Genomic DNA, 12,071 nt, shown 5'->3' on the forward strand with positions numbered 1-12,071 from the left:
AACAGCAGACAGACACTATAGGTCTTGCAAAAATAATACAACTGAAAGATCCAGTATCAGTACATGCCTCAAATGTTATCAGACACTGAACTACAGAGATAAATCCGCACAAATGTAGAAATGACATACGCCATACAAAATGGTAAATATTTACAAACACTTTTTAATAAATAAGACTTCCTGAATCCATTTCATGGGGGTTTAGTTGGTAGAAATTTCTAATGAAAAAGAACCAGTAAAGACGAGTATGCATTTTCAAATAATGCAGTGTGTGTTCAGGAGGTATCTGGCCTTTTCCACTGCACCGCTGGCCTGGTAAATGAGTGACAGGTTGAAGGCAATCTCCCTCCTCAGATCAACCTGGTCACCTGGGATGCCCTGCAGAAAAAATAAGAAGACAAAGGGAGAGAGAAAGAGGCAAACATCCATCACTGTCCTAAAGGCTACGTTTGCACTGAGCAGCAAGTTGTGTTTTTACCCACCTCCAGTTGTTTTGCTGGTAGTAAAAGCGCCTTTTGGTAGTAATGCATAGCCAAGTGTGTGAGGCCCATTTGGTGCAGCGCTCGGCCTAGGTTGTACATACTCTCTTGACACTCTCCACGAAGCTCTACGTAACGCCACAGGAAGGAGAAACCCTGAGAGCACACGTTGGTTTTAAAAGAACAGACTATAGGACTGAACTGTGCACAGAAATAAACGAACTCTGTACCTGCAGCACCAGCGTGTGCCGTTTAGCCACAAACCTCTGAGATGCCATGTGGAAGAAGGTGAGACCTACAAACAGGCTGTGCAGTGGATTGCTGGGATGAGTCTGGAAGGCCTGAACATACTGACCTGAAAACACATCCAGTGTTTGAAAAATGTACTACTGTGCAAAGTGGACCAAGTGTGAACATAATCCCTAAACCCTTTACACCACGCTCCAAGTTATTATGCAAATTGTGTTTAAGTGTCAAAGATTAAATAAGCTGTTCTTCGATAAAAACCATGGATGGGAGTGTGTCTCAGGACTCTGTGTTTCACTGAAATCAACCTCGGACCCCTGTGATCGTTAGTTTGCCAGCTGAGCCCAATTAAAGGAAAAACTACTAAAGGAGGATGTTCCACATTATTAAGCAGGCCTCCATTTTCAAGAAACAGAGGAATGAAAAAGGATCTCTGCTGCTGAAAAGTGTGAAATAGTTGAATGCCTTGGACACGTAACGAGATATTTCACAAATATTTCAGCGTGATCACCATCATGTTAAGAGATTTGTGAGTCAGAGCACACATGGGTCCGTGCAGGTAAAGGCACAATGATGAAGGTTTCAGACAAATGCATCAGGTTAAGAGAGCAGCTGCTAAAAGGCCATCACAAAGCAGCAAACACATGTTTGAAGCTGCTGGTGCCTCTGGAGCCCTGCGAACATCAAGCTGTAGGATCTTCCAGAGACCTGCAGCTGTGCATAAACCACCTCCAACCAATGCTCACAAGCAGAAACGCTGCAGTGGGCCCAGAACTACAAGAAGACTCGTTTTCAAACGGTCTTGGTCACTGGTGAGTGCAGCGCAGCCCTGGATGGTCCAGATGGATGCAGAGGTGGACGGCCACCGTGTCCCAACAAGGCTGCATCGTCAGCGAGGAGGTGGAGTCATGTTTGAGCTGGAATCACAGGGAGAGAGCTGGTCGGCCCCTTTAGGGTCCCTGAAGGAGTGAAAATGACCTCTGCAGAGGATGTGGAGTTTCTGACTGACCACTTTCTTCCATGGTAGAAAGAGAAGAACTGTGCCTTCTGCAACACAACCATCTTCATGCAACACAATGCACCACCTCATGCTACAAGGAACACCTCTGCATCATTGGCTGCTGTCGGCATAAAGGGAGAGAAACTCATGGTGTGGTCCCCATTCCTCCCTGACTTCAATCCTATTGGGAACCTTTGGAACATCCTCAAGCAAACAAATATGAGGGTGGGAGGCCGTTCACATCCAAACAGCAGCTCCGGGAGGCTATTCTGACATCCTGCAAACACATTCAAGCAGAAACTTTCCAAAAACTTCCAAGAATTGTAGAACTGCTATCAAATAAGGGGTCCTGTGTTAATGTGTAACTTGACCTGTTAGGATGTTTCTGATTTCAGTGAAATTGATCCACTAATGCTGCAAATTCAACAAATCACCATTTTCAATTCTCTACAACCTGTAAAATCTTTTGAAACTGTGTGTGCGTAATAATTTGGAAGCGTGCGTTTCAAGTTTTGTATTTTTGAAAAACTGTTTTCATCGGGAGTTTAGTTCAGTAACATTTGAATTATACTCTAATGGCTGACGACTCGAAAATTATGCCGACTGTCATTTAAATCGACTATGTAGGAAAAACAGAGAAATATCTTGTGAGATTTAACGGAGACAAAACTGCTAGACTGTTAATTATTTATTTAAATGTTGGGATCAAATCTCTTTGGCACTCAAAGCACCTTTTTAGTGTTTTATATCATTTTAAGCAATGTTACTTTACCAATATGTGTCCAGTTGCTTGGATATTGTTATAAAACACATTTTAATTCACATAATTCTCTTTCAATGCAAAGCAGTGTTGGAGGTATGTGATCATCGACATCTGCAATCAAGAACAAGCTAATAAGCAAAACTTGATGACATTAGTTTGAGAGGTGTGGCGTAAGCAAAGGAAGGGCTCCTTTAAAATGCTGGTGCACATCAGTGGCAGATCACATGTTCCTCTTAAAATGACAACAACATGACGCGGTCCCTGATTATAGCGCTGATGCTGTGATGGTCGTCACACTCCAAAGTGGTCTAAAATCAATCATGTAAGATATGCTGAAGTACGGTAGTGATGTTAAATGTTTTTATCATCTCTAGTTAGTCGATTCGTGTGCGAGTACCAAGAGCATGTTTGAAGCTCCCTGACACCATGGCGTTATGTCCGCAGAGAACACAGAGGGCGTGATTGTCAGGATGTTTAAACAGCATGCGCAGACAGAAGCGATGGTGGCGCTGGTGCTGCGACGTTATTGTCAGCTGCAGAGAGTTAAAACAAAAAACAAAACAAACAAACATTTGTTTACAAAATCTTTCCACCAAATTCAGGAAATCTATGCTTTTGATTCATTTGAATATTTAGTATTAGCAGTAAATCTTCATACAGACTATGACAATGCATCAGAGGCTCTCTGGTTAATAAATAAATCAACTGTGCAAAGACGGTAAAAATGAAAGAGTCAAAATTCAAGATAAGTGGTCGTTTCAGAAGAAAGCAGGCACATTTCATGAGGACAAACTTTCCTGCTTCTCATTAAGAAGTGTAGTGACGCATTTCCTGAATACAAACAAATACTTTTAAATATATTTAAAAGTTTGTCCTCACAAATGTGCCGCTTTAATTCCTAGAAAGAAAAGAGTTTAGTAAAATAGTTGGGCCAGTTTCTCCTTTAGTGATCTTCTATTCTGCTGACACACAAGCAGACCTGGTTAAAAATATTCCAAAGCTGAGGCAGAGCCACATTTTCCAACAGCATCAGTCTGTTGAGAGGAAAAACAGAGAAATGTTATATTTATTATAATTGCGGCATGCTCTTTATGCCAGGCCACGCCCATATTAACTACCTGATGTAGTTGTAGGCCTTGTAATAGTTGTGGTCCAGGATTGTGGCAGACAGGCCAATGAACTCCAGTTCTTTCCTCCTGGGCTTGTTGTCATAGAACGAGTAGAACTCCATGGCCGAATCCACAAGCATCTCCGCCTCCTGGAAGCGCTGCACCTCACACAGCGTCAGCACACAGCTCAGCAGCAGCTGCCACCAGTCCTCTTTGGACAGGACGTTGGTTTTACCTGATGACAGTGACAAAGTGAAATCCAGTGACCAGACCAACTACGGGCTCTACCTTGTAGCCAAGTACGATGCAGACAAAGATAACATACCAGTGTTGTCCAGATAGGCCGTTTCATGGTCAGCAATCTCTGGTAGCATGTCTTCGACCTTCACGAGCCTCAGGTGATTCTCACCTGACACGTTTACAGAGCTCACACACACCTTAGCTCGCTGCATGGCCACCTATAAACATGCATGCGTTATGCACCTTTGAATGACTCCCAGGACGCAATGAAATGTGCGCAACAAAAACAAAAAATGGAGCATTTATTTGTTCAGATTCACCTTCTCTCACAGTAACCTCATTGTTGAGGAGAACTCTCAGTAAACAAACTACAGTAAAAAGCCCGTCTTATCAACTTTGAGGCGTTTGTCCTTTTTCCCTGTCGGGTACAAAATAACTTGAATGATAAAAATGTTTGTTAAGAATTGAACCAACAGTCAAAAACCAAACAATTACATATCAAGAACAACAAACTGAACTTACACTAAAGTTGTGTTTACACCATTTGTACTTGTGTCAATATCACTGACAGACTGAGAGCAGTCACAGTTCTCCTGGTAAGTGCATTAATATTGTTGGTATAGTATATATTTACTTATTGATCCTATCCCAGCTGTCACAGGGCGAGAGGCGGGGCACATCCTGGACAGGTCGCCAGTCTGTCGCAGGGCTCAGAGACAATCGTTCGCACTCACATTCACACCTGTGGGCAATTTAGAATAATCAATGAACCTGTCCCCACAAACTGCATGTGTTTGGACTGAACCCACAAATGGTGGAATGAACTCAGGCCCTTCTTGCTGTGCAGCAGCAGTGCTAACCACCGTGCCGCCCTGTTTACTGAATTATGAAATATTAATGCAATAACCCAGCTGCTAATGCGAACTAGTTAACATCATTTACGTGTCAGGCAGATTAGCTCTGATCCAGCCGAACGTTCCTCCCAAATTCAAAGCATCCAAGTAGTTCTGCATTTTTTCAAAACGTCTAAGATCATTCCCTCTTTGATTTCACTGACACTTGGCTAGACTGCAGAGCTGAGGTCAAACGTAGTGTATTCTATATGTGGAACAGTTGTACCAACTCCTTTGACTCTATCAGAGAGGAAAAAGCACTCTTTATAGCCGCAGTATGAATAAAAACAGAATATTTGTGGCGGCCATCTCTCAGACTCCTATTCCATCAATCTGAAACTCCAATGTAGCTTCGTTTTAGAGTTCTCACATTCACAAACTTATTCATGCTGCCCGTCCAGCAGGGTGACGACGACCCCCCATCATGAGCGGCTGACGGATAAAAAGCAACCGTAAAGTGTGTTACCTTGAGGAGCATCGAGATCATAGTGATCACAGTGTCCAGGTAGTCCTGCATTTTCCCCTGTGTCTTCAGGAGCGTAGAGCGATGGAGCAAAAGCTTTAACTCCTACAAACACAGAGATATACAAAACCAGTTACCAAACACAGAGCACTGACCAAACAGCATAGCATCCCCAAATGCTGCAGGTGATGGTTTTCCTTTTTCCAGCTGGTAACCAGACTACGTGTTCTTGACTCTAATCTCAGCTCAGGTCTGGAAAGCACAGAAATCTTGTGTTTAACCAGAATCCAAGTAAACTATGAAAGCAGGTAAACTGCTGTGGGTCAAACACGCATGATTACACTGTAAGCTCTGAGGAGTCGTGCATTAAACAATGAAGCAATGAGGGGGATGTGGGCAGGAAGTCGTTTGCTCACTCTGCATCATATTACCACTAACAGTTGGAAACTAACTACCAGACTCGCCGGGCTCCAAATCCAACTCACTATTGTGCTCTCCACACCTAATCACTTCAATGGCTCACGTCTAAGCTGAGAGAAGCCAAAAGTGGCACCCACCCACTTCACATCACTACACTATCTCACCCATTGTTGCTTGAAGTTCCCAAATACATTCACTTTCCGTGGTCTCTGGTCACTGGGTTGCTGATTACAGCTTCAGTGGGGATGCCCCTTTATAAGGTGTGACTGTCAGTGCCTCCTGACAGGACAGAGGTTTGCACTCCTTTTCCCCCTTTGCTGTTACCAGAAAATGTCCATGAAAAAGACCTCTAAGAACCCTCCATGACATTTCAGGAACATTGTAAATGTAAGATAATGCAACCTAACGTGATAATGCAAAAAGCAAAAACAAAGATCCCCTGCCTTTTGTGCGGCTGAAGAATCGTGTGCTAGTATGTTGCTATCATACATGGACTCCAGCGCCTTAAGGGCACAATCCATGCGGCCCAACTGTTGCTGCAGTGTGGCAAGGGAGAGCCGGGCCTCTAGGTGCTGCGGAGCCATCTCCACCACCTTGGTGTAGCTTTCTGCTGCTGCCTCCATGTGGCCCAAAGCCTTCAGACACTCTGCAGATGACAAAGGAAAGTGACAAAGACACATAACAGTGGTTTTCTTTTTCCAAGCCAGACCTGAAGTGAGACCTCGTTTAAGGTCTTGGCTTCTCTGTTGTTACAGAGTTTCACACATGAAGAATAGTCGGGATGGAAGGTGAAATGTCTTTTTAGTCTAAGTTTGCAGACGCACCTCTTCCTTTAACATCATTCCCTTTTTGCTGGACCTACCTGCATGCCGCAACCAAACAACAGCCAGGTTGTACTTTTCAGATACGACGAGGGCAGTCAGCAGAGGCAGAGCAGACATGTACTTGCCCTCTTCCAGATACGCTTCACCGACATCCAGGTACAAGTCGCCGATCTCTTCTGGACTCTGCTCCATCAGTGTTGAAACCAAGCCCTAAAAGCAAGAAGATTCTAAAATGAAATGATCTTTTAATAAAGACTTCATTAATAATCTGAGCTCTGTATGTTTTTGAGTCCTGTTTTACCTCGGTGGGTGCGTAGACATGTAGGTGTATGAAGCACACAATTAACTTGGTCCTCAGGTCCACTGGGACGCTGTCTGGTACCTGTACATCCACAATTTCACCTGGAAACAGCACACAACGACCAATCAGTAAAAAGAGTTCCCCAAAGACTCAGGCAATGATTCTTTCACGTCATTGGAGGATGTTTGGCCCACTCTACTTAGAGGGTTTTGAGACTGAATATCCTATTTGAAGCCATGCCAACGTGTCTCAGCAGGATTGCTGCCAAAGGTAGCATCCAGCCTTATGTTAAAATGATAGATGGTGCTAAACAGAGTTTATCTATTTGTGTTAACAGTAAATCACCTTTATTCTTAATCAAAGATAAAATGAAAGCATACGTTTGTTTAATATGTGGAATGAAAAGTTTGAGTAAAGAAATGTTTTAATGTCTGGATTTTCTGTGCGTGGACATGAAATACTGAGGAAAGACAGAAAATGTGATTCCACCCCTCATTAAATAATTCTGAATATAAGAAATGTTATCGAGTATGTTGCAAGTGTTAAACACACAATCACGAGTTACAGGTGATTTTGCTGATATAAAGCGATCGCTGCATGCATCTGTTGAAGTGTCTTTTGAGATCACTGAGTGCTCGAGTGTGGAAAACATTTTGAAAAACAACAACATCTAAACACATCCTGTTTATGCAAACGTAGTCACAGAGGCACCACTAAAGAAGCCACAACGAACGCTCACTTTGTGTCCTCATCTTTCTGCACTTCCTATGTGACGTCATGAAGGCTATGAGAGTTCTTCATATGATGAAGAACAGCCACGATGAGTTTGAATCCTCTTGTAAGGATGTAAATGTGTAGCGCCTCATGTCGTTGCAACTTACCGCTCTCCTCTGCTGCAGCTTGTTCTTCCTTCTGTAACTGTGTCCCGTCTGCAGGTTGCTTCTCCTGGTCTTCGGTGCTCTCCTCTTTAATCTTCTCTTCTTGTGTTGGTGGAATAACATCTGAAGTGGATTCACTTCTGACCAAAACGATGCCTACAAACTGCACCAAGACCTAGGAGAGCAAACACGTGGAATGTTTATCCATTTAAACCGAAAGCATTTGTTCTCAGTCTAAACGGCAATAAAGGTTTTTCCACAGAGACCCACCTGCAGGGCCTTGTTGTACTGCCGGTTGGTGATATAAAGCTCAGCGGCCATGTTGATAAAGTCATCACTGACCAGGTCGGGGTGTCGTGCCAAAGCTTCCTCAATCACACTCAGAGCTGAGGGCAGGTCACTGCTTTCATAGTAACTCCTAAACACGACCCACACAAGCAAATACCGATAACTGAACTGTCAAGGTGATAATCCAAGATCAGATGGTTTGAGGTGACGGTATTTTAGGGGGGAAAACGAGAACATAGTTTATGTGTATATAAAAACACATACCATAGCATGTCAGTGTGTGTCCCTTACTTGGCCATGTCTTTAGAGAGCTGTATGAAGTGCTCTCCATCCTCCAGCGGCAGAAGTGACAGGATCCTGCGGTAGCCGTCCATGCACTGTTTGTGCTCTCCCAGGCGCATCTGCAGGCTGCAGCGCTCCCACAGATAGCGCACATTGGTAGGATCGTACTTGATAGCTGTGGAAATGGAGCAAGGCTTGAACCTAGAGAAGTATATAAATGATAACCAGCGTTTCCCTGGTCCCTGTTTGTTTTGCAGTGGTGGCTCATATTCCACAATTCAACGGTATGAGAAGCACCGACGATAGAAGGCGCAGTAGCAGTCATTTTTAAACCGCAGATTTGTCAGGACTTGACTGTTTTCTGTTGTACAAAGTTCACAGACACGTTTCAGATTTACACGTTGGACTTGTCTGCACTAAAACAGCTCGTCTCTGGATAGATTCGACAGCTCAAGTGGTACGCAGGACTCATCCAGAGGAACACCTGTCCCATATTTAAGACCCCACACAATCCCTGACACCTTCTGACTTTGCTCTTACATCAGAAAATCCATTGTTCTTGTGCTGTTTGATCAGAAACTGTAGAGACAAACACACTTGATGTGCGTTACTTTTATTAGTTCATTTCTCAGCCCCTCGGGTGATTTGTTACTTTGCATGGCTCTTCCAACTGCAGCCTTAAGCCAGTTTATCCCACTAAGTAAATCCAGTCTGAGAGTTTTAAATATGCTGCAGCAATCACCCCAACTACAGACTGAGGAAATTACAGGGCTTATTACTGCAGCATAAATATAGCTATAGGACCATGGGATTGAAGTACTGGCCCTGCAGTAATGAACATCCACTTTAACACAACAGGTAGGGACTGTGTTGTTCAACAGGCCCACCAACAGACAATAAACAGATGTGAAGTTCCAGTGGGAAGTGATGCGTGCCGGTCCGTGTCAGACTGACCTTTGCTGTAGCAGATGATGGCTTGCTGGATGTTGTCCTGCTCCAGAGACATTTCAGCCAGTCTGATCCACTCCTCGCAGTCCGAGGGGTTGAGGTGGGCGGCGATCAGGCCAAACTGCAGCGCTTTGCTCATGTCCTCTTCATCCTCATAGATCATAGCCAACGTGGAGAAAGGCTCATATGCCAGAGGAGCTGAGGGACAAAGGGAGAAGAGATTTTGTTTTTAACTTTTCATAGTGTTTGAACACTAACTGGCACACAGACAAACCAAAGTTAGTGTCGACACAAACAGCGAGTGAATATATGCCTGTAAGGTCACGCAAACCCACTTCGTACCCTGTCTTATGATCTCCATACACATCAGGATGGCGTCCTCTTTCTCTCCTCTTGCATAGCGAATGTTGGCTTCTCCCATCAAGCCTCTCAGAGCCCGGGGCAGCTTGCTGCCATGACGACGCCCCTGTTCACATAGTTATATATTAACTAAGAACTGCAAAAACTCACCTAGGCATGACCGTTCGCCCGTCTCACCTTCATCATCTTCTTGTTTTCTCGATTCAGCTCCATCTCCAGTGCAAACACATCTCCTACAGTCACATCTTCTGCCATTTCTTTAGCTTCACTCTTCTTTCCCTGTTGTCTCCCCACTTGTCTTGGCCTCTTCCCTATCTCCTCTGCCTGCAACTCTTCTTTGTCTGCAATGTAATCCTTATCATGTGCATCATCAACATAGCTCAGGCTGTCCTGCTCTTCCTCCTCCTCCTCCTCCTCCTCTGAAGACTGTGGTTCAGCAGTTTCTCCCAGCATGGAGGCAAAGGCCAGCTGGACTCCTGGGCTAACTCCATCCTCTGAGAAGACAGGAAAGCTGGCTTGAGTAACATTACCATACTTTGCATGCAATCCAGGATGGGAATCAAAGTAAGCTGACCCAGTTTTTATAAGCAGTCTCTGACCAAAACAATAGCTTTATGAGCAACACTCAGTACTTTGTGGACCCTTAAGAACAGTAGTTATTATCTGTCATTTTTATTGATGTTGATATCAAATAAAAGGCAGTTTCAGACATTTTAACTTGTCAAAGTAGGAAAATCACAAGAGTTCCATTAAGAGAAATTCTGACCTGTTCAAGAAGCATGATAAAGGCTAAATAGTCCAGAACTGAAATCTATTAGTTTTTCCATTAGAGGAAAGATGATGGCAGGTTGGAATTTACATTTGGTGAATATGTTCATCCAGTTTTGTTGTTCCAGTTATTTTTAAAACTTTGTTATATTCCTAAAACCATGACAATTACAACACACTCGCTCATGGGATTCAGTGTCGCTATCTATTGAAAGAAGGGTCCATTATTTACATTTCCAGAGCCACTGACAGAGAGAGATTACCGATCTTCGTTGAGATGAGTCCGGACGTCGACGGGAGCTCAGCGTCTTCCACATCTTCAGCTACCTGCCCTGACTGAGAGGTCAGAATGAAGGAAGTATATAATTTTATGTCACACAAGTGGAGCACAAGTCCAAGTGATGCTGAGGAGTGATACTGCCTCAGCTAGACAGCTAACAGTTACCGAACTAACAACATAACTTACCTTGGCTTTCCGCTCGTCTCTCCTTCTGTCGAACTCTTCAAAAGTTATTCTACCCTCGAGGTAATCTATGAGCTCATTACTGAATCCAGACATGTTTCCCGCCACTTCAAACAAGCTGTCACATCAGTTTACGGACACATAAATCATGTGTACGACGCTGTACATCCAATACGTGACGTCCGCTAGCACTCTAAACTCAGACTGTAGCAAAAGTCAACATTAACTAACATGAAACGGCAACCACGTGATCCTTCAAAAACTTCCGGGTTAGCGCTCTCAAAATAACAGCACAGGAAGTGCTGATTGGGCCATACCAAGTGCAGCTTTGTCATGGGGAGGATAATTAAATAATTCATTTTAAATTATGTTTCTTTTCTTTTGTTTCTGAATTGCAGTTGTGCTTAAAATACAAAGCACAAATGTTCAGTATTATTAATCTAAAATAACTGTAAAACCAACTGTTTCTGTTTCTTTGTGGTCAGATGATTTGTCAGTATTTGTGTTCCCTGTTGTAGCTGCACTCCGTCCCATTGTAGAAAACGAAACATTTCCCGTTTGTGTGGGGCTGTCACGTTGTTGTTTTTTATTTATTTTTTTATTTTTTATTTTTTAATTATTTTTTTTTAGTAATATTAACATACAAACAAAATGCACCATATATTACAGATTGAGAGAATAAACATTCCTTACATATTAGCAACTTCCATACATGGGGAAAAGAAAATATACAGATTATTAACTCACTAAATCAAAATCTTCCACAAAGGAAACAAAAAAAGCAGCCTTTTTCTTTTTAACTAAGGTCAAAGATTTAACCAACAGGTTTAAGTCGTTTTTCCAGTAAGCTAGTGTTGGTTTAGTCTTAAAAAACGACATTTATGTATAAATTGCTTGCACAAGATTAATAACACATTAACACCATAATTGTGTGGATGCTTTAAGCATCCACACTACATTTTCGCAGGAAATGCAAATTTTTCTAGTTAGCTTTCTTTTCTTTCAAAAACACTCCAAACAATATCATATTTAAGGTAAATGGGGTAATTTGAATCCCACTGGAATAAAGCCAGGTATGAAAATCCAACCAAATTATTTGTATAAAATTGCACAAAAAGAATAGATGGTCCAAATCCTCCTCTTCTGTTTCACAAAATACACAATTACCAGTTTCTATTTTGAATCTATCACCAAGGAGTCTATTTGTCGGGTAAATTTTATTCAAGATTTTAAATTGGACTTGTTTCCCTTTAGGAGCTGTCACGTTGTGCTTTTGGATCCTGCACAGTAGTGACATTAGGTGGAGTGGCTGCTTCGAACTCCCACGCACACAACTTGGACCTCGT

At 42.9% G+C, this 12,071-nt stretch overlaps 1 protein-coding gene across 2 annotated transcripts; it reads right to left on the reverse strand.

Annotated features, from left to right (window-relative positions):
• Window positions 1-143: 143 nt before the first annotated feature.
• Window positions 144-10,996, reverse strand: gtf3c3 (general transcription factor IIIC, polypeptide 3). 2 transcript variants are annotated; one of them, XM_082523865.1, is made up of 19 exons: window positions 10,729-10,996; window positions 10,526-10,598; window positions 9,672-9,988; window positions 9,477-9,600; window positions 9,141-9,332; window positions 8,196-8,361; window positions 7,887-8,034; window positions 7,620-7,791; window positions 6,739-6,839; window positions 6,476-6,647; window positions 6,057-6,259; window positions 5,197-5,298; window positions 3,923-4,055; window positions 3,607-3,832; window positions 3,468-3,522; window positions 2,886-3,021; window positions 710-834; window positions 483-635; window positions 144-378 (listed from the first exon to the last, which is right to left on the reverse strand). In XM_082523865.1, exons 1-19 carry the CDS (start codon window positions 10,819-10,821, stop codon window positions 256-258), a joined length of 2,814 nt encoding a protein of 937 aa, XP_082379991.1. In that variant the 5' UTR covers window positions 10,822-10,996; the 3' UTR covers window positions 144-255. The 2 variants fall into 2 exon arrangements, 1 of the variants encoding a protein (XP_082379991.1); XR_014274636.1 differs by having other exon boundaries at window positions 266-378; window positions 483-607.
• Window positions 10,997-12,071: the final 1,075 nt, after the last annotated feature.

Source organism: Aulonocara stuartgranti (assembly GCF_965226115.1).
Source record: "Aulonocara stuartgranti genome assembly, chromosome: 23".
NCBI classification, from domain to species: Eukaryota; Metazoa; Chordata; class Actinopteri; order Cichliformes; family Cichlidae; genus Aulonocara; species Aulonocara stuartgranti.